The sequence below is a fragment of the Sciurus carolinensis genome, chromosome 1 (genome assembly GCF_902686445.1).
Source record: "Sciurus carolinensis chromosome 1, mSciCar1.2, whole genome shotgun sequence".
In the NCBI taxonomy this organism is placed as follows: Eukaryota; Metazoa; Chordata; class Mammalia; order Rodentia; family Sciuridae; genus Sciurus; species Sciurus carolinensis.
Genome location: NC_062213.1, coordinates 67,542,393 through 67,565,246, shown reverse-complemented (window position 1 = coordinate 67,565,246; position 22,854 = coordinate 67,542,393). Strand labels below are relative to the sequence as shown.

The 22,854-nt window shown below is 33.0% G+C and overlaps 1 protein-coding gene across 1 annotated transcript in view; it reads right to left on the bottom strand.

The window, feature by feature from the left end:
* Nucleotides 1-22,854, bottom strand: part of Arfgef1 (ADP ribosylation factor guanine nucleotide exchange factor 1) — a 119,223-nt gene that overhangs the window by 32,684 nt on the left and 63,685 nt on the right. The window contains 12 exon segments of the mRNA XM_047547485.1: nt 30-180; nt 403-561; nt 1,504-1,632; nt 5,488-5,639; nt 7,481-7,652; nt 10,208-10,292; nt 10,565-10,770; nt 11,149-11,260; nt 18,372-18,573; nt 19,755-19,863; nt 19,971-20,110; nt 20,219-20,318. Of these exon segments, the coding sequence (XP_047403441.1) occupies nt 30-180; nt 403-561; nt 1,504-1,632; nt 5,488-5,639; nt 7,481-7,652; nt 10,208-10,292; nt 10,565-10,770; nt 11,149-11,260; nt 18,372-18,573; nt 19,755-19,863; nt 19,971-20,110; nt 20,219-20,318 (1,717 nt within the window).

Here is a 22,854-nt window from a genome sequence, read left to right as displayed (position 1 = left end):
ACTTTATAAAAATTTTTTTAAATTCTCACCTAACCCCAGACCTACAAATTCATCAGGAGCCTGATCTTTTGTCCCAGTCAGAGATCCTTCTCTGCCTCTCACTGTTCCGGAAATGTACCGAGGTTTCACTCCAGTTCCTATAAGTTGTGCCAGCTCCAATTGACTGATGCACTTTAGAATCTTCATTAAAAAAAGAAGAAAATGTAAATTCTATGTTTTAAATATCCTGTAAAATATTTAAACACATGCAGCTAGAATTTAAACATAGATTTCATTATAAAATATTATAAAAATGTACTTATTTTAAATGTAACTTCCCACTTAACTATGTCAGTGACAGAATATTTAGTTAATGCTCATTTTATAAACCAAATTGCAAAGTGGAAAATAAAATATTTATACCTCATGCCACGAATTTCCTAAATAATTTCCATCTGTATGAGCCACTGTGATAAGTGTTTTTATTGTATCAATATTCTTCTGTTTCATTTCAGTAATACCAGAACTCACTGTGAGTAAGGTAAATCTTGCTAGTGCTTGGACATATGCATCTCTTTCCAGCTTAAAAAAAAAAAGAAAAAGAAAAAATTATATTTACATGGTTTTAAATACAGCAGATTGACTCATCTCTAAATCCATACTAACAAGTCATTGTTTAGCTTTTATAAATCATATGTCATGAATTACACACAATGCCACAATGTTATAAAATGATAAAACAGAAAAGGTATAACTTCCTAAAATTCAAAAGCAATGGAGGCATCAATTCAAGCTGAGATCTTGGCTGTAACAAATGAAGTCATACAGTAAAAAAATATTTATTGAGCACTTTTGTGTTAAGTACTGTGAAGATTAGCAAAATCCTGATTTATAAACTTGCTAATTGTTTTCTGTACAGTTCAACTGTGCTTTGTTATGTACTAAGCCAAAACATTCACAATTAAATATGAAATGGGTTTACAAAAAAATACAGAAAAGTTTGGTTAAAATTTATCCTCAGATACAGTATATATACTAAAAAAAAGGGCCATTTTCTTGATACGTAAGTCCTAGGTACTTGGTTTACTTAAAGATAATTTGTTCTTCGGCTTAAGTCATAATACAAAATAAATTAAAATAAAATAAATAAAAATTTTATATAATATGATTCAATAAGTGTGAAGAAATAACATTTAAATAAGTACTCTAATACATAGAAATTCAAAGTCTTGGATACTTTTTATATAGCTAATATTCTATAGAGAAAAAACTGTAATCAAAGATACAAATTTTAGAACGATCAGTATAGAACCTCCCTTTCCATCAGAGTGTTTCCAAAAATTAAACATTAAGATTCATTTAAATGCTATCACAAATTTGAAATCAGTTTGTAATAAGTTAGATATTAAAATGTACTGTAAACTGAACTACATAGATTTCATCATAAAATATTATTGAAATGTACTAAATAATAAATAATCAATGTTTTGCAGACTGATTTATGAAGGTAAAATTCTGTATTACCTGAATGCTGAAAATGCATGCAATTCTGATTGCACATCTTATTCCTTCTAGGCAAAGAGAGGCTACTTCGGTATCATCGCAATCTTGCAGACCCACACTGAAAGCAGCCAGAAAAGGTGTCCAGGCCAACTAGAAAAATTAAAAATGTTTAAAATTAAAAATTAAAAAGTTAAAAATGGCATAGTTATCTAGAATGCCATCTTAGAGAATGCCATCTTAGAGAAAGGGAGGCAAACTATAAAATGCTGTCTGAACTTAAGTGGGAAAGAAAGATCACAAAATCAGTAAATAACCTTGGACATATTTTTAAGAACAACATCTATAAAATTATTCATATTGATAAAAGTTGGGAATAGTGAATATTTGTAAAAAATATTAGTTTACCCCTGACTTGAGAAATCTCTCTTTGCAAGTTTTGATCCTAGCAATAATTCATAGATTCTTTATTTCCAATAAAATTCTTTTAATCATTTTCCTATTTGCAACAAATTATATTATTCTCTTTTCTTTAAGCCTGAACATTATTTAGCTTATTTTTAAAAAATGTTTTACATCAAGACAGTGATATCTCTGGTTACTAGGTAGACAATATTAACTCTGAATACTTAATAAAGCTTATATAAAACCAAAAAGGGTTATTTTTTGACTATGGAAAATCCTAATATCAAAACATATACTCTGAGGGCTGGGGGTGTAGCTCAGTGGTAGAGAGCTTGCCTAGCACTTGTGAGGCATCGGGTTTGATCCTCAGTGCCACATAAAAACAAATAAATAAATAAAAAGGTATTGTGTCCATCTACAACAATGACAACAACAAATTAAAAAACAAAACATACATTTTGAAATATCTGATGTAAGGATATTCACTGCTTTTAATAAGTCATCAAGAAGCAAAAATCACTAGAGTAGCAAGTGGTGAGGCCCCTAGGTTTTATCCCCACCTTGACAAAAGTTTTTCAAAAGGCAGCAGCAGCAGCGAAACTGTGCATCCATACAGCCAAGAAGATGAAAAATGTTTTTATCAGTGTACTAGAGAAATGACAACTGGAATTTTTTAAAGGTCTATGAAGTTTTTAGTATTTCTAAGAAATATAGAATTACTCAAGAGCTTTGCTTCTGAACTCCAGAAAATTTAGAAGTAAACGCTTATAATCTTTAAACAAAAGGAATATAATCCACAGTATCTATTTTCTTATTAGTCTTTGCCCTGTTACTTACTTAATCTCTCCAAACCTCATATTCTTTACAATTATAATACTTGAAGATGACACCACAGAGGGATGCTATCAGAAGCATATGAAGTGTAGTCTTATCAACTAAGGTTTAACTTCACTGGGAATCAAAGACAGTATCTCTTATCAAATTACACCTAAATAATATTCTGGAGATAGTGAAACTGCCTGTTTATAACTGTGAACCTTTGTGAAATACAATTTTCAATGCATTAAAAAAAATCTTAAAATTGTTTATACCCTTTGAACATGGGGGCACACACCTATAACCCCAGCTACTTGGGAGACTGAGGCAGGAGGATTGTGTTCGAGGCCAGCCTCAGCAACTTAGTGAGACCCTGTCTCAAAATAAAAATAAGAAGGGCTGGGAATGTAGCTCAATGGTAAAGCGCCCCTCCCCAAATATTTACACCCTTAATATCATAAATTTAATTCGAGGAATTTATCATTCAGTCTGTCTCCTTGGCCAAGGCTTATTTATTGAGTAATTACCACAAGCCAGGAGTTATGCTATATATTGGAAAAAGTGAACAAACATAATCCCTTGCCTCATAAACACACGTGTGTGTATGTGTGCTGTGTAAATGTATAAATAATCAAACAAACCATTGTAAATATAATGAGGGAAAAGAATAGTATGTTATAAAAAGGAAACTAATTTAGAATGGAAGGGTTAGAGGCAGAACTCTGAGAAGATGACATTCAAATTGAAAATTACTTAGAAAAAGGAAAGAACATTTTAGACAAAGGACATTATATGAACACTCTGAAAAGAATGTGAGACATTTTAGAAACTGAAAGAATGCTAATGTGATTATAGAATAGAAAGAGAAGAGGTCCATCTATGACATTCAGAGAAGTAGGTGGAGTAAGACCACAGAAATTTTAGGTTTCATAACATCATTCAAAGTCAATGTAAGGAGATTCAGGAAACCTGAGTTAAGGTACCTGTTTGGTCTAGGGGACACTGCAGTCACAAAGTTACTCTAAATTTCAATAATCTAGGTCATAAAACTAGGGGAAATAGTACCCGCCTTACCTATTTCTATTCAGTTATGAAAATCTAATAAAAAGAGGTAATGAAAAAAAAAAAGCTTTAAGGAAGAAAGTGGCATTTCATTTTGTATTTTAAAAAATCACTATGGCCTTTGTAAATGGATAGAGGAATATAAAAGTTGCTGTAAGGATACCAGTTAGGAGAGTACTATAGTGATCAAAGATGGAAATAAGGATTTCTGGAAGAAGGCAGTGGTAGTAGAAATGGCATTCAGGGGAAAGATTGATTCTTTTTTTTTTTTTTTTTTTTTTTGGAGGGGCAGGGGTACCGGGGATTGAACCCAGGGCACTGAACTCTGAGCCACATCCCCAGTCCTTTTTATATTTTATTTTGAGACAGGGTCTCACTAAGTTGCTTAGAGTCTCGCCAAGTTGCTGAGGTTGGCTTTGAACTTGCAATCCTCCTGCCTCTGCCTCCTGAGTTGCTAGAATTACAGGTGTGCACCACTGAGTCTGGTGAAAGATTAAGTTTAGGTTGGAGGATGTTTAGATAACTACAGTTAATCCAGAGACTAGATTATAAAAGTTGTCTAGAAGAATTTTTAATTAAACAGAGAAACACTCATATGAGAAACAGCAAGATATAAAATTCTATACATGGTATGCTCAAACTATTTAAGGTAGAAAAGTAGTACCTAAACAGAGTCATTTTTTTTTTTTCTGAGCAGATTATGGTACATTTCTTATTTTGTCTAACAATGACAAAAACTCCCCCTCACCAAAAAAGAGTTATCTGAAAAGAAAAGCAAAATAAAGGTATACAATTATTTAAAACAAAAGCTCTTCAAAAATTTCATGATTAAAAGTATTTGTTTCAATATCTTTCTCTGTTTTATTCTAAAAGATATGGCCAGCTACACTTCACTATTCCTTTTAATACTGTCTCCCTAGCTCCCTCTCTTACCCCATAATTCTTCATCAACTTTTTATAGATACTTTTAGTAACACTGAGACCTTAAAGTTGGGGCAGAACTAGAAAATACTAGAGCTAAAAGCAAGCATAGAAATCTTGTCATTTTTCACTACCTATACATATATAGCTAGAATTAGAATGACAACTGGAATTATGATCTTCAGTCTCCACAGACTATCTTACCAGACTGTCTTATGAACTGAAACACTTCACTCACTTTGTCTTTTCAAAATGAACTGATTCTCGTCTACTTCCCTTTAATACTAATGATACACTGCTTACTCATTCTGGAATTTGGAGAAGGACAGAATAGGAGAATGAAGAAGTAAAGGGAAATCAAACTGCAAAGAACCAATAAGCATCAGTCTTACTAAATCAATCCACAAACACAAATAATATTCCCTTCTTATCCTTAACCTGCTTTTTGGATTCCAGGCACACTCAGAACCCTTACGTTAGTTCATAGACTAGAAGCAAGAGCCTTAGCATCATATTGAAATATGAGTTAAACTCAAAGGTTTCAGTCCAAGTCACTTAGAGAAAAACAAGCCAAGGATTAATGATCATTCTTCAAAAGATTTCTAATTCCTAAGATCATGTGCCTATTAATTACTTATAGTACATACCTGTTCTCATTTTCTTTCATTTTATATCCACTATGCCTTAAGTAACAGGCTATTGTTCCAGGTCAAATGTGCTCTATTACTATACTTTAACTGAAAAACATGCTGAATAAAATTATATAAATGTATATTGTAATCAAAAGTTACTAGTAATTCTAACCTTAAACATAGGCCTCACATGCTCCAAATGTGTTGCACTTGTAAAAGGTGCCTGAACATGACTCACAGCCTCCATAAGTGCTTTAGCTGTCTTGGCCATCTGTTCCATTTCTAAGTTATATAGAAGTCTTCTTTGTTTTTCACTGGCTACATCTGAAACAATAAACATAATTGGCATTATTAAGTATTTAAAATGCTATTTTGATTTTTTACTGTCAAATAAACACCATTAATTAATATTAAGTAAAAATGGTCCTAAGAAGCTAAGACACGAAAGATCATATATTGTATGATTCAACTTACATGAAATATCCAGAATAGATTAAGTCCACAGAAACAGAATGTAGCCTGGTATCTGCCAGGGGTCTAGAGGGAAAGGAAATGGGGAATAACTGCCTAATGGGTTCAGGGCTTTACTTTGGCTAATGGAACATTTCAGATCTAGACAGAGGTGGTGAATGCACAACATTGTAAATTACTAGATATCAATAGAAATGTTCACTTTTAAATGGTGAACAATTTTAAAAAATAATTCCTTGACTAGGAGTCAGGAGTAAGCAACAGCAGGTGAATTGTCACAGTGAAAGTGTTAAAGGAACATTCCAAATGTGGGATAGGAGAACTGCAGAAAAGAGGTAAAAGCAATGGGATCCTTGTACCTCGTGCATTTGAAAGATGTCCTGAGTTAGCAAGAAAACACTGTCCCTAACACTCCTAGGTAATTTTATTATTTTTAGCACATCACCATTTCCTTCTGCTTCTCATGGATTTCGTACCATCACAGACAAAAGAGGGCAGAGAAAGAGGGATATGAGTATGTTATAACACAGGTAAGAGGAAGAACATTAAATACAGAACAGGCACCTACTCAAGTATAAAAATGAAGCCTTGATTAACGTACTTAATGTTATAAGCAGAGCTGAAAAAAACACTAACAACCATAGTAACAGCCAAGGATGAACTAGTTTAAGAGTTGGCTTTACCACTTACCTTCTCTGTTTTAGGAACAGAGACTGAATAAGTTTTTTATTCTATAGTCAGCTAATAGTTTCTGATTCTTTTTCCTAATCTCTCTGGACACATGTATCCTCATTTGTAATGTGAGGGTGAATTTACCAAAATCCCCTAGAATATAATGCCCTGTAGTATTTGAAAATATATTATATCCTTACTGACATTATCTCCCTAGCCTCTGATTCTTAAAATTCAACTTTTAGAAATAGACAGAGCTCAAGAACTTTATTACTTTTCTCCTGTCAGCAGTTACTGTAATCTGCTCAAGCTTGAGATTTCACTTCCAAATAGAAATGATCAGAAAGATAGTAATCCTCTTTCTATATATATTATGGCTATATTCTAGAGTCATTACCCTAAAAGGGCCAGGAATGTCCTGTGAACAGATCATAGCTCTAATTTAATCACCACTGCCTACATGTACTTAGTGTTTAGACCAGAAATGGGTCCACAGTTGGCTCCTACTACTGGTTAGATCTAGGGACTCAACAGTGGCATAATTTGTAGACTGAAGTAATCATTTCCAACTTCAGTGATCCTAACCTTCCCCACCTCTTCTAGTCACTGTTACTTTCAGTTTTCGTTTATGTTTAATGATGGATATAAAGAAGATTATGTAGATTACAGATGAAAAGGAGGCAGGAAAATAAGACAGAGTTGAAATCTTATTGTGGGGTGGTCTAACAAAACTCTTTGGCCTCCAAATTCTTGCTAAGATTAACTGCTAAACAAGTATATATAAAATGAACACTAATGTGCAATTATTTAGTTTTTCATTGATCATTGGTCAGTGTACTTTCTTCAGAATGTGGAAAACAATACAATCAAATCACCAAACTGTGTATAATACTTCTTGTCAAAACATGGTTCTATCCCAAATTTATACGGGGTTGCTTTATTTTAAATCAAATAAAAAACTCTTTTAAGAAACCATGTTTTTCCCCAGTACACACCAGGGTTCAATTGATTCAGATACTTACTTTGTTTACTTGATTTTGTAGGGATTGTTAGTTCTTTTGTTTCTTTCATGGATATCTTTTTCCCAGCTATTTCATTATAGATGGCTGACAGGTACTCTTCAGGAAGGTCTTTACTGTCATTAATACCTCTATTCATTTTAATGTACTGTTCCTTTGTCATTTTGTTTTTAACCTAGATAGGAAAAACCATTATAATCCCTAAAATTAACATTAAAAATTCACTCATTTTTAGGAAACTGAATATTCAGGAGATTTTATAAATACCCTGAAGACTGAAAGTAGAAAACATTCAATAAAACATTTCTCTAAAAAAAAAAGGAAGTCATGGAAAATGAAGGGAATAAAGAAAAGACCCCTTTTGGCATACAGGGATTCACCTTGCTCTGATGTGGATATGAGTATGTGATAAGAAAGGAGGACGACTAGATAATGAATTTGTTTTGCCTAAGATTTAAGAGCTCTCTTTTAAGGCCAAAACAATTGTCTGAAACAGAATCAAGAAGATTCAAATATTAGTGCAGAAGAACATAAACATTTTGCCAATGAATTAAAAGCTGATTTTCTAAAATGGCAGATGCAAAAATAACTATAGTTGAAATTTATTTAAAACCAGATAACATTCTCTCTGAGAGATTAATCTCTATGAGACATTATTCTTGTAAAGGAGGCAGAAAAGCACTAGTAGGAGTGCTTTCCCTTAAAAATATAAAAACATTACCAAGGAACTTATTATTAATGAAATAAGGACCTAGAATATTATAACTTTAAAAACTCATTGAATCATGGCACTAAAAAATATGAATGTAAGCAAGCCATTTCCCTGAAGTTCTGACATATGCATTTGGAAAAAGAGACTGAGAATAATGAAACTGTCAATAAAAGGTAAAGGAATATAAAAATCATCTATAAATTTTGAATATGGCAAAATGTCTGTACATTTGGGTTTGAGCAGAAGCACACCGTGGCACATTTCTGCTGTGGTAGAATTGTGGAAGCAGTATAAAACATAATCCTACTTTTCTTAGCCTGACATCTTTTATGCAATGCTCAACTCTTGAATTTTATTCTCACTTACCTGAAATAAGCTGTGCCTATTTCAGTGTTTAAATCACACAAAGCTGGTTGATACTACCCAGTGAACGTTAAGGTAAACGCATACACACAAATATTTTAATTATACCTCAAGTTTTTTTTTAATAAAACCTTCTGATTCATATTATATACAAAAGGTAAATATTTTAGGTGAATAAGGTAGATAAATAGCTTGCTAAAATTCACCGATATTTGAACTTTGAAAAAAATTAACAATGAGAAAAACTGGTTTTATGGAATTCCTTTAAGTTACCTGTATTTTTAAAAAATGATGTTACTAGTTATGGTTCTTATGGTCCTTACTCATAAATCACCTGGGGCCAAGATTATGAGTTAAATTTTCTAACAGACTACTTAGCTTTATAGGAACTCATATGCACATCAGTACATGGACACTAGAGGTCTGATAAGGAACAGTCTGAGAAGCAGTTACTACCACTAGGCTAGAACATCAAGCATACTTCATGGACAAATCTCTTAGTCTGAAGACAAAATGCTATTAAGATAATGCTCCCTCACTGGTATATGTTCAACAACTCTAACAATCTGAGTGCTTATGAAAAGATATAAAAGGAATTTTTAACATTTTTCAAAATAACACAAATTCCCACGTTTAGAAGATATGGCGTAGTCATATGTGATATTGCTTATGTTTATAAAACCAAATGTCTTTAAAAGAATAATCTAAAAATAAAGATATGTTAGTCCAGGTTCTAAGTTCAAAAATACAGACATTTTTTCAAATACTCAAAAGTCTATTTAGAATTAACTAACAGATTGCTTTGATAACAACGATATTTAAATAAATCATTATCTATGGATTGCCATGGGAAAAAGTAATCATACTGGATAACAAAAATGCCAAAGATGGGCTGCTTTGACAATAATGTGAATAATATGCCAAAAGTAAGTGTTAAATGATGACAATCTTAATGTATTTAAAAAAAAAAAAAGCTAATATAAAACCAAGTCAATCTGTGGCACATTCACAGTTGTTCATTCTGGTGAATTCCATCTCAAGTTAACATATACTTTCCTTATCAACCCAATCTTAAACATCTCTGAACACCCCCCCCCCCAAAAAAAATCCATGTACTGCAAAGTTTAATCTCAAACTGCAAAAAAATTTAAAATTGTGGTTATGGTTTAAATATAACATTTCTCTTTTAGAGGTACATACTGAAATAAATACAGATGAAATGATATATGATTTCTGGAATTCACTTCAAAATTATTTGGAGGAAGTAAGGGATGTAACTAGAAGACTGGCCATAAATTGGCAACTATGAAGGCCACTGATTTCTCCATTGTTTAAGTTTGAAACGTTAAAAAAAAGATGGTTTATGAAAAGTGTTTTTTCTTGTGACAAGTATATACAAACAACTTTTATCTTAAAACTGTTACAAACTGTCAATTATGGAATGATAAATACATTTTTTCATATACTCAAAAGTCTACTTAGAATTAACTAACAGATTGCTTTTGTAAAATGTACACCCACTCTAAAAGTACCAATTTGGTAACTAACCAGTTTAACTCTATAAGATAAAATTTCAACTAGTACTTACTGAATTCAAAAGAATATATGTGATTTTTACTCCTCATTGTAAAACTGATGTAGAAGAAAACACATACCTGTGGACTATGAAGGTCTGTGGTCAACATGATAATTGAGTAAGCCAAAACATAAGCAGTATCTGCACTAGCAAAAAGGGTTTGTCTAGAAAAATAAATGCACATGTTATTATAAACTTTTACTGTTTCATAGTCTTGAGTAAGTCATCACAAAACCAAAATACTTTTAATTTTCTTAGAATTTATGTTGTATCTCATAATAAAATTTTTATTAATGTGACTTATTACTTCTACCTGTAGATAACGTAAATTTTCTTGAGGGAAGGGGATTATGTCCTATTATCTCCGAAACCCTGATCCTTCCTAGCACACTATCATGGATATAGTTCACAAAAGGAATATAAGAATCTTACCTACCCTTGGTTACATTCTAGGTATCTTGCAGCAAATTTTTCCATTAATCGATCAATTTTTTGAGCTTCTCCTGGAAGACGAAATCCTTCAAGAAACATTCGAAGGGCTGAAACGAAGTCCTTTCCTGAGAAGTCATGTTGGTCCACATATGCATACATGACTTCTTTATTAAATTTATCATTATCTCCCAGGAACTCACCCACTTGAGTCTAACATAAAAACAAAAGATAGAAACTGATATTCTAATAGTTTACTGCATTTGCCTCACAGCCATTTAAAAAGAAGAAAAACCTGTAACATTCACAGGTTTTAACTACCAGATTAATTTTAAACATAAAAGTTAAATGCGCTCAATGTACTTAGATTTGTTTAAAAAATCAAGATATTCTACCTTTAGAAAATACAAAAAGCAAAATTTATGTAATATTTACATATTTAGATAAACATACATTCATATGTAATCCAGGTTGTTCTTTAGGTTTTATTTTCTTACATATTTAGGAATGCATTTTAAAGGGGTTATAGTATGTATTAATAACTTAAAAAGAATTTTGCAGGGAAGAAATGAAATAAAATGGTATTCTTACAGAGTCTAATCTTTCCTCTTGATGTAAGAATTGGGCAATATCTTCAGGTGTGGTGCCAAGCATCCCTTGTTCTTGGAGGTACTGTATTCCTCTCTTTGGTTTCTTATTAAATCTAGATGATGTTAATGTTAACAGGAACATTAAAAAAAAGAGGATCTTAAACTATAGTAAATTAATTTTCTGATAGCACTTAGAACACAGGATCTTATTTAAGATAATCAATACATGAATGTACAAAAATGCTACATTTTACTAAGTTTTATTCTTTTTTTCTTAGAAGAGTCTCACATGAGTTGGGTATGGTGGTGCACATGTAATCCCAGTGACTGGGGAGGCTAAGGCAGGAGGATCCCAAGTTCAAGATTAGCCTTAGTAATTTAATGGAACCTGGTCTCAAAGTGAAAAATAAAAAGGACTGGGATATACAGGTCAATGGTAAAGTGTCCCTGGATTCAACTGCCAGTCAAAAAGAAACAGAAAAGAAAAAGAAGTCTCCCGTGGAAGGCCTTCTTTATCACTGATCCAGGTCATTTCACAGACTTTTTGTTGTAAGATAACATATTTTCTGATCCATAAAAACAGTGTTCAATTACATGATTAGAGACAATGTCACATAGTAGATGAACTTTGGGTAAGGATGTGAGTACTAATTACCTCATACTTTTCAATATACATTTTCCCTTAATCTTCAAGTAGCCCTGCCTTATCTGTCCAAACAGATTAGAATGGCACACAAAATTCAAATACAGTTCTACTTCTAGGCTGGGGATATAGCTCAGTTGGTAGAGTGCATGTCTAGCATGCCCAAGGCCCTGGGTTCAACCTCCAGTACAAAACCAAAACAAAACAAAACAAAACATAGTTCTAGTTCATCTCTCACCTGCTCCTATATGTCCTATTGCATTCCCTAAACATAATGAACTGTAGAGACTATTTTTCTATATGCTCTTTATCAGATCCACTCATAGGGGAACTTTCCCATATATTTAAAGAGTCAACTCAAATGTCACTTACAAATTTTCTTCCTACTTTCATTACCTTAATGCCTCATCACCTGTCATCTGGGTTACTGCAAGAGTTCCTAAATGATCTCCCTGTGTCTTGTTTTGCCCACATTCTAGTCTACCCTTTCAGGCTTGCTGCAAGGTCATTTCTCCAAACAGGAATCTGATGCCACTCCTCTGCTTAAAACCCTTCATCAGCATGCCAATGCCAAAAGAAACAAGACAAAAACTGCTTTTCATGGAGAGTAAGGCCTTCTATAATCCAGATTCAACTCAATTCTCTCATCTTACCTCCTGCCACTTTCCCTCACCCTGCACTGCCATACTGAATAAAAGTCCTCAAATGTCCTCCCTCTCCTTTGGTGCTGGTGCACAGTCATTCTATTTGTCTGGAATGTTCTTAATGAGTCCCCTGTTGCATTCTAATTGAAGCACAGCCACTCTGTTAATTAAAAGCAAACATTTTTCACCAAGATAAAACATGATCCCCACTTTCCTGAAGCTCTCACTCTAATGAAAGAAAACTCAATTTTAAAAATAGAACAAATGGAACAAAGTAAGAACACAACATGGAAGAGGTGACTAATAACTAAGATGGTCACAATATATTTCTTGTGGAAGGTGATTCTAGAACTGGATTATGATGAATGATTACAACTTTTATAAGAAATAGAAGAAACATCCCAGAAAAGAAGTCATACTCATATACAAAACCATGAAACAGCATGAAACAGTAATAAATAGCTCTGCATTTTTGGAACTAAGTGAGACAGAGACTTTACAGGAAATGAAGTTTAGAGACTTGCAGCTCCAAATACTGAAGGTACAACCTGCTATCACAACAAGCTTTGGTTTATTCTTCAAGAGCAAGGAAAATGGAAAAAACTTTTCATTTGAGAAAAGTCTGAAGAAAAGCAAGCCAATTAAAAGATTATACTGGAGGTTGGGATTGTAGCTCAGTGGTAGAGCACTTGCCTAGCATGTGTAAGGCACTGGGTTTGATTCTCAGCACTGCATCCAAATAAAATAAAGGTCCACTGACAACTAAAAAAAAAATAAAAATTTGAAGAAAAAGGTTATACTAGTCAAGGCAAGAACTGGTAGCAGTTGGACTTTAAATGATATACCTTGTGGAAGATACAGAAAAAGAGTATGGACTGCAGAGATATTCAGGAAGTAGAATTGACAGGACATAGTGACATATTAGATCTAAGAGTAAGGGGAAAATTAAAGCTTACTCTTAGGATTCTAGTCTATAAATTTAGTAGCATGCTGGAGTCATTAGCCTAAATGACAAATACAGAAAGAATAGGAATTTCTATTTGTCTTACTGTTTTGGATAAGAGTATGGAGGTATTGACTATGGTGAGAATAGAGACTGATAATTTTGGTCATACACATGCTATGCATGAGAAATTATGCAATATCCAGTGGAGATCCTAACAGGCTAGTAATGAGTCTTGAACCTCAGTAGAGGTGTGTATGTTAAAAATTAACGCTCGGGAGTTGTGAGGTATTATCACACAGATAAGAAAAAGAATATAATCACTTAAGGAGAGAGACAAAACAAGAAAAGGAAGGGGCTGGAGAAAAGAACTATGGCAACGTTAAGAAGAATTCAGGAGAAAAATACCCCATAACTAGACTAAGATGAGGTGGTCAGAAAGCCAAAGGGAACAGGATACAGTGGTGTCAGGAAAGGAGTATACAGGGACCATAGCTCCATAAAAGCATTCTCGTTCATGACTACATGATGGCAAAAGCAAGTAAAGTGGCTGAGAGGACAGAAAACTAGGGAGATTCCACTTTGAAGCCCAATGACTATGCCTAACTACTCTCCCTCACTCCTCAAGACTTCAAATAGAATTATCTTACCTTGGCAGCACTTTGTGTAACACTGTGCTAATGTAGGATTTAAAATTATATATTTTGCTCATATTTGGACTATAATCTTGAATACAATGACCAGTGCACATAATTCCAAGTACCAAATGTATGCTTGCTGAATGACCAACAGAATTTCAATATACATGGTTGCTTATATACTAGACAGTGAGCTCTTCAGAAAGAAAGGTCAACTCATTCATCTAGTTTCCCTAGGACTTAGCATAATATTGGAAAAAGATGGGACTTAGACAAATATGGACTGAAAACCTAGAAATAATGAAATATTGATGGCTATTTCCTGGGACCATTTTATAAGATTTTATAATTTTATAACAAAGAATATGTGCATGTTTTTAGAAATTTTTTTCTAATTAAAACCCATACCACTTATCATTAATGCTGAAATACTTATATTTTTAGACTTCTACTCTTTTGAGAAAATGGGTGAATGATTAGAGATTTAGAAAGAAAAAATGTGGAGCAGGGAGTATAGGAGATTGAACCCAGGCGCACTTAACCACTGAGCCACACCCCTAGTCTTTTTTATTTTTAAATTTTGAGAGAGGGTCTTGCTAAGTTACTTAGGGTCTCACCAAGTTGCTAAGGCTGGCTTTGAACTTGTGATCCTCCTGCCTCAGCCTCCCGGTTGCTGGGATTACAGGTGTGGCTCACGCCTGGCTTGGAAAGTATTTTTAAACTCATTATTGAAAATGGCATAAACTTTATTGCAAAAGTTATTTTTACTAAATGTTCAATGGAACAAAATATTATATACATTACTAATATGTCACATAAGAACCACATTCATACAATAGGTGTTGGTGAGGATGTGGGGGAAAAGGTACACTCATACATTGCTGGTGGGGCTGCAAGTTAGTATAGCCACTCTGGAAAGCAGTGTGGAGATTCCTTAGAAAGCTTGGAATGGATCCACCATTTGACCCAGCTATCCCACACTCCTCGGCCTATACCCAAAGGACTTAAAATCAGCATACTACAGAGATGCAGCCCCAACAATGTTCATAGCTGCTCAATTCACAATAGCCAGACTGTGGAACCAACCTAGATGCCCTTCAATGGATGAACGGATAAAGAAACTGTGGTATATAAATACAATGGAATATTACTCAGCCATAAAGAATAATAAAATTATGGCATTTGCAGGCAAATGGATGAAATTAGAGAATATGATGCTAAGTGAGATAAGCCAATCTCAAAAAACCAAAGGACAAATGATCTCGCTGATAAGTAGATGATGACACATAATGGGGGTGGGAGGGGGGCAAGAATGGAGGAAGGAGGGACTGTATAGAGGGATAAGAGGGGTGGGAGGGGTGAGGGGAAGAAAAAAAATAACAATGAATCAAAAACTATTATACTAGGTAAATGTATGATTACAAAAACGGTATGCCTCTACTTCATGTACAAACAGAGAAACAAGATGTACCCCATTTGTTTACAATAAAAATGAATTAAAAAAAAAACCACATTCATGAAAGGATTTCTTAGAACTGGTTGTTATTTCATTTCAGAGAATACACCGTATTTCAAATTATCCATGTTCAAAAATAGCTATTCTATAAATAGGAGAATGCATGAAAAAATATCAAGTTGTTGCTTACTTGTGGTATTTGTTGACAAGTTATGACCTGTGTTTCTATACTCCAAAGAACATTAGACAAAACACTTATTCTGAATGCTTGAGAAAAATGATAAATTCGTTAAGAGTAATATCAGCCTGGTAGAGATTTTTGAAGGACTCTTGACACCTGAAATATATGATGTGTACTACTACAAAAAGAAAGAACCAATCTGAAGTATTTCATAGAATCAATCTGAAGAACTTAGTGTAAATGAGTAAAAACGTTTTTAGGAATTCTTAATTTTTTTCGGGTTATCATAAGCTACCCTCCACAAGAAACTACTGGTCAAATGATGTGATTTGGGTGTACCTACTGTCAAAAATGCTATGTCAAGAAACTATTTCCAGGAACTAATAAGTATCATACTTTTTTTGCAACAATAATGAATAGCAGAAGAGTATTAAAGGTTTTTAAGTTCATCCTTTAACAAGTGTAATTCTAAAGTAATGCATGAAATTTTGTATCTCTGAAGAATATGGATGAAATTATTATCAGATATTATAGACACAATTCACTGAAACAATTTATAAGAGGGAAGCCCATAGATTTGGTTATAAATTCTGGGGATTGTGAACAGTATCAGGATATTGCTTTAACTTTGACTTGTATTGTGGGAAAAGTGCTCAAGAAGGACCCAACAATGATCTTTTGCTTGGGAGTAAGGTAATCCTACAAATGCTGAAGTATCACACTGTACTTTTCAACAATCTATTTGCTGGTTCTGACTTGTTGGTATGCTTTGGAGATATTGGATTCCAACTTACATGAGGGGAAAAAAAAAAGTCTAAAGAAGCATCATCTAAAACCAGTAACACTGATGAAAAAACAAGCAGGAGGGTTGTATGATTACAGATTTGATATAAATCATGAAATTCTTATTTTAAAATAGATAAAAAACATGTCATTGTTAGAACCAACTATGATACAGTAAAACCACTGGGCAAAGTTCAAATGACGGAAAAAAATACAGAATAGAGTCAATATGCCTCAGCCAAAGGTAGTGGGTACCTATAATTTCAATGGTAGTATGGATAAAAACAATTGGCTGGTTTCCAAATAGTTCACTTTTAGGAGAGGCAAAAAATGATAATAGCTTCTATTCACTTGAATAACTCACATGTGTATTGTAAATGCACAAATTTATGAACAAGAAGGATCTCATAAATTTGTTGGATTTCAAAAGAGACATCTAGTTAGCTTACCTAAAACAAAGCAGTGAGAACCCAGTAGGGATAATACTCCCAACCTACTATTTTCTTTCTTTTTCTTTTTTTTTGTATTTTTATACCTTTATTTATTTATTTTTATGTGGTGCTGAGGATGGAACCCAGTGCCTCACACATGCTAGGCAAGGACTCTACCACTGAGCCCCAGCCCCAGCTCCAATCTACTATTTTCTAAGATAACAGATTTTCATGAGAAGTCATATTACTCTCAAACGACAAGAACAACAATGTCAGAACAAGCCATGTTGTGCAAAACTGACAATATATTGTCAATAATGAAATGTAACCCTTTGTTTGAAGTATTTCACTCCCTTCTACCAAAATTACTGTTGAAAAGGTCATGAAATGCCCTTATTTATATATTATATTATATATGAAAGGATATCACATTTGCCCAATATCCTATTTGTAAAATAGCCTATATGTGTAAAAGATACTATATTGTCCTAGTGTCCTATTTATAGGACAATCCGTATTTTCATTGTTAATGATAATAAAGAATATATAAGCTACATATATTATGATTTCCAACCTATTTTAATGTACACGTGATGATTTTGTTGAAATACCCGCAGAATTAAAAACTTGGGACTTAATAGGTTTACAACAGAAGGCATTAAAAAGTATCAGGAAGGAAAGCTTTAAAGCAGAAGTAGCAAACCAAGTAAACATGCAAGGGAATTTTTTTAAAAACAGATTACAATAGCTAGAACCCCAATCCCCAACCCAAGGGCTGAGTATTGAACCCAGGGCCTCTATCATACATGCTAGGTAAGAGCTCTACCACCACAGTAACCAGATTCATCTTATTGCATCTCTTTGGCGGGGGTGGGGGGGGCGCACTAAAAGGAAGAGCCTGCTGGGTGATATTCACACAGGAAATAGTCTAGAAGTAGGCTGACATCACAAAACTTAGCAGGAAAACTGATTTCATAAGATCAGGGTCTGGCATAGTAATTAGGATGAAAAGGAAGATGATTACCTCATTAACAACAACAAAAAAATGAAAACATTGACAAGATCATATCCCTAATAAGAGCAATATGCTTATAACACAACTGGAGGAAACATAAAATCTATAAAGGAGCAATGCTGATTATTAGAAGTTTAGTATTTAAACATTTTTTTGAGTTATCCTCTGATTAGGAAATACAACGGGGGATATTATAATGAAGTTAAAAGTGGAAGGAAAAACTGAACAGTTGAAGTTCATTTAATCTCTATGATAAGAGATGCTGGATCGGGTATTATCAGTCTGTTTGGGCTAGAATGGCATGAATAAGGGAAGCTAAATAAGAAGTTATTAGAATTCTTGGATTCAAGAGAACTAACCCCCATTTAACTCACTGTAAACAGTAATAAGAAAGGAATAAAAATCATGAGTGGTTGAGGAGAAACCCAGAATAGAGGTGGTACAATACTGGAATTATTAATAACATTTCCCCTTACAATTTGACACTTACAAATCTATTCCTTGTTCAATTATTTCTTTTTGTTGCTTTAGGACCTCAAATTGTTCTGGATTATCAGTGCCAGACATCTGTGTACTGTAGCTGCCTATGCCTGATGATGATGTTGACTCCAAAGAGTTTAAACTTCCGTATCTGTTTATTGTTTCAGGGTGTTTAATTTCACTCATCTCTTGCTCTGAGGGCTTTTCCTGACCTGTAAGAAGAAAAACTGATTGAACAGCAATAATTAATTATAAAATAGAACTATTATAACAATATACTAAAATAGAAGTTTTGAGAATGTAGTCTCTCAAAATATCTTATTGTACCATAGACCTTAGGAACCTCAGTATGAGATTCTTTTTCCTTTCTTACTAAGTCAAGAACTTTCACCTTTTCACTTTATGGCATATATCTCGATTATCAGAATCACCACTCTGGTGTTTGGGGGCCATTAGTAAGTAAAATAAGGGTTACTTGAATATAAGCACTTTAGTACCATGACAGTTGATCTGATTATTGAGAAGGTCACTACAAGACTAGTGGATTGCTGACACACATACAATGTACGCTGGAGAAAGGGATTATTCATGTCCCAAGCAGGATGGAGGAAGACTTCATCATAAATTGTGGTTGACCTCAGATAACTATAATCATGGAAAAAAAACACTGCAGGATGGAATTACTACTGTATTTACCAAAGGAAAAAATGTGAAAGAGAAAATGAATTCTTGAATAAGGTGATGTATTTCATGTTGTTTAGATAACTTTATCAAAATAAATTATAGTGGTGCTAAAATAAAGAGTATATTTAATATTAAAACATAATTTGCACACATACAATTTGCACCATTAGGAAGAATTCTTTTTGCAGCTACAGTGTTTTATATACACTAAGGTTTTGCAATCAGCATGTGCTTCATGAGGAATAGTTTTCCTCAAAGGACTCTTGGCTAAGTTAACATTACAGTAGCCTTTCAAGTTCTGAAATTTTCTCTGAGTGATTGCAAACATCAAACAGATGAACAACTCAATCTTTTTAAAGTTCTTTTATAATTATAACAAAGTTGCATAAATATGCTATATTTTGTATAATATTCAAAATATTGAAAATCTTAACCAAGTTTAGCTGGTATACAATGGCATACACCTGTAATCCCAGCTACTCAGGGAATTGAGGCAGAAGGACTACAAGTCTGAGGTGAGGCTGGACAATACAGCAAGAGTACATCTCAAACAAACCAACACACTAAAGTAGAAATAATTTTAAAGCTAGTTATTTGAATATTAAGAAGGCTTTCTATAAATTAAAGAAATATGTCATGAACCTGTTTATGTAACTATTCACCAAAGAATCATTTATAATGAAGAATATAACTCAAAATGTAACCTTACCAAGAGTTGTCTGAGAGTTGGGATTCACATACTGATCCTTACTCCATTCAACCATACACTTCAAAATTGACACTAAGCATTCTAAACCTTTTTTCCTTAGGCTCAATTCCTATAAAATAATTCAAAGAGAGAACAAAAACAAAAAGATCTTTTAAAGAAAATGCATTCCTCTTCCTTGGCAAAGTTTAAATTTGAAAACATTTTTAAAGTTCTTACCTGAACATTACTCATACCAAGTTCTTGACTGCCTCTTCCTTGAGCAATTTTTGAGAGATCATTTACTAGTCTTTCAAATATATTTGCTGCATTTAAATCACAGTCATAGTTTACATAAATATCCACTACACTCTGAGCATCTGTAACAACATAATTTATTAATTTTAACAAAATGCATCCAGTACATGAGTATATTTGGTCTTTCAAATACCTTGTAATAAGAAAGAGATAAAGATATATCCAAATACCTGCACAAATCCTTGTCAGTGTCTGAATAACCATCCATTTGTGATCAAATGAGCTGGTAGAAGTTTCCAAAATATATAGGAAAATTTCTTTAAAGAACACCTGTGAGATTGGGGGAAACTTCCGTTTAAAATATTGCTTAGAATTCAGTTGTGTGATCACTTTTAAATGTTATAAAGATGGAGAGCAGCGATTAGGACCCAGGATTCTCTGGAATTCAACTCTATTTAAGTTCTATCTCTAAAATCTCAGGACTACAATAATTTGGGTGGTTGACTTAAACCTGCTTTCTACTGCCAGCATTGCATATTATGTTTTTTGTTTACCATCACAGAGCTACTACAAATGAAATGTGCAAAGATTTGGAGTTCCATAGGGTGAAAATTTCTTGAACCTAACAACAAAACTAAGAACTCACACATCGTTAAAAAAAAAAAAATTCCCTCCAAGAGTATAATTTATATACTCTATCCAGTCATATTTCTTAGACATTCTAATACTGGGCAAGTCTAATTATTCCTAGATTCTAATGTAGATGGTAGTCCAATAAGCAATAAAAAGGGTCTAATTCTTATATGGTGGTGTACTTTTCTAATTACTCACAGAAGAGAAAATCTTTACTTTCTGAAAACTACATACAAACTATTTTCCACTATTCTTTATACCAAATAATTTTATACACAAAGGTGTGAACCTAATGAAGTAGATTTCAATTTAGCAACTAAGAATTTTCACATTCAAATTTATTTTGGAAGTGACTGAGACCTACAAAGGGATAATCACAAAACAAAGCAACAAATTAGCATTTATAGAATATACATAAATTCAGAAATAATCATTTTTATAATGTAAGTTGACTGACACCTTCTCCCCCCAAGGGTTAGGTATCTCTATAATTTGCTTTTCTTCCCCCCGCAAAAAACTCAAGATATTTCTGTTTACTTGCTTAATGTACATATCTCCTATAGTCTATAAGCTCTAAAAGGATAGGGACCCGTTCTTTCTTGCTAAGCACTGTGTTCACATTGCAGGGCACTTAAACAGGCATTCAATAAATATTTATGGTTAAATGGTCACAATTTCGAACACTGATATCAAGTCATCCCAGAATGCTTGCAGCAAACTCGTAGGGGCACCATAAGAATTTCTAAGACAAAATTTGGATACCTCAAAAAGTTGTTCAGTTTTTATCAGATAACACTAAGTTCCTTTGAATGACATCATTATCTTTGCAAACCTGGGTTATGGTAGTTGCTATGATAAAAAGCAAATATTGTGTGAAAATTACTGAAGAATAGGTGGCATTGTCCAATCTGATTCAAAGATACAAGAAGTTGAGCAGTGTCCAATAGGCACACACATCCCAGTAGTAAGGAATTCTAGCTATGAATGAAACAAAAACATTATTTTTTCTTTGAATTTATGTATACTACTTGTTTTGAAACAGACACTAGGCTAAGACAAATATTTGTTGAGTTGTTTGGCCCTAGATGCTTAATAAACGAACTGCTAGGTATTTCTTTCTAAGTGAACCATGAAAAGATTAGAGTCTTTAATGATGTCATGAAGCAGAAAGTTTGGAACTCTGATTTACATAATAAATAACAGATCTGGAGACACTGGGAAAAAAGAAACTTTAGTTACTATCTATACTTTATCAAATTGCAAATAAACAAAAGCCCATTACTGTAATACACCATGCCTAACAACAGGGGCTTTTAAAACTTTTGGAATACTTTATGCATCAAAACTTTTAATGATTTCTTGAGCACCTAGAATGTATGTGGAGAATAGCTTTATCATAGCACTGTGTTCCTACAACAGATTTTCTCTTAAGAAGTTATGTATAAACTGTATTTTCTGAAATAGGTATATAATTTAATGGGCATGGAAAATCATATTATGAAAACTCTAAAGCAAATATTCTCACAAAATAAATTTTGCAAATCATATGTTGGATTTTCTCCAAGTAGAACAAAACTCATCTTGAATTTGGGTATCTTTAATATTTTCAAAAGCATATCTACACTCATCTCATTTACTCTCATTATTTCCCCTTCAGGGATAATGAAGAGTATAATACGCCTGGTCTCTTTTAAAAAATCAGAACAACATTATAGCAGTTCTAAGATAACAATCTTTTACTTATGAGTCAACAGGAAATTTCTTAGAGTATTTCCTTTTAAATTCATTTTTTTAGTAAAGCAGAAATCACAACTTAAATGATCTTTATGATGCCTAGTTGCTGAAGAATTTATATTTCACACAGTTTAAACAGTCCTTATGGGAGTCTTAGTGTTCAAAAATCTATAATTTAATGCATAAAGTATTTCAAAATTCTCTAATATCATTAAAATGTGTCATGATCAAATGAAAGACTTCTGGTTTCAGAAATAAAAGTTCTAAAAGTCTTTTAAAATGTCTCTTTTATTTGTAGTTCTTGAAGATAAAGCAGAAAAAACTAACTAAAAATAGCAATTATTCCTAAATGTCTTGTATTATTTTCACAGACATGACAAACTTCTAAATCTTGACAACATATAGACATTAGAAATCATTTTGTGTCCAAAACTATGGACCAAATTTTGTTTTTTATATGTAAAATATGAAGTCCTTGTTCTGTTTCATTACTATAACA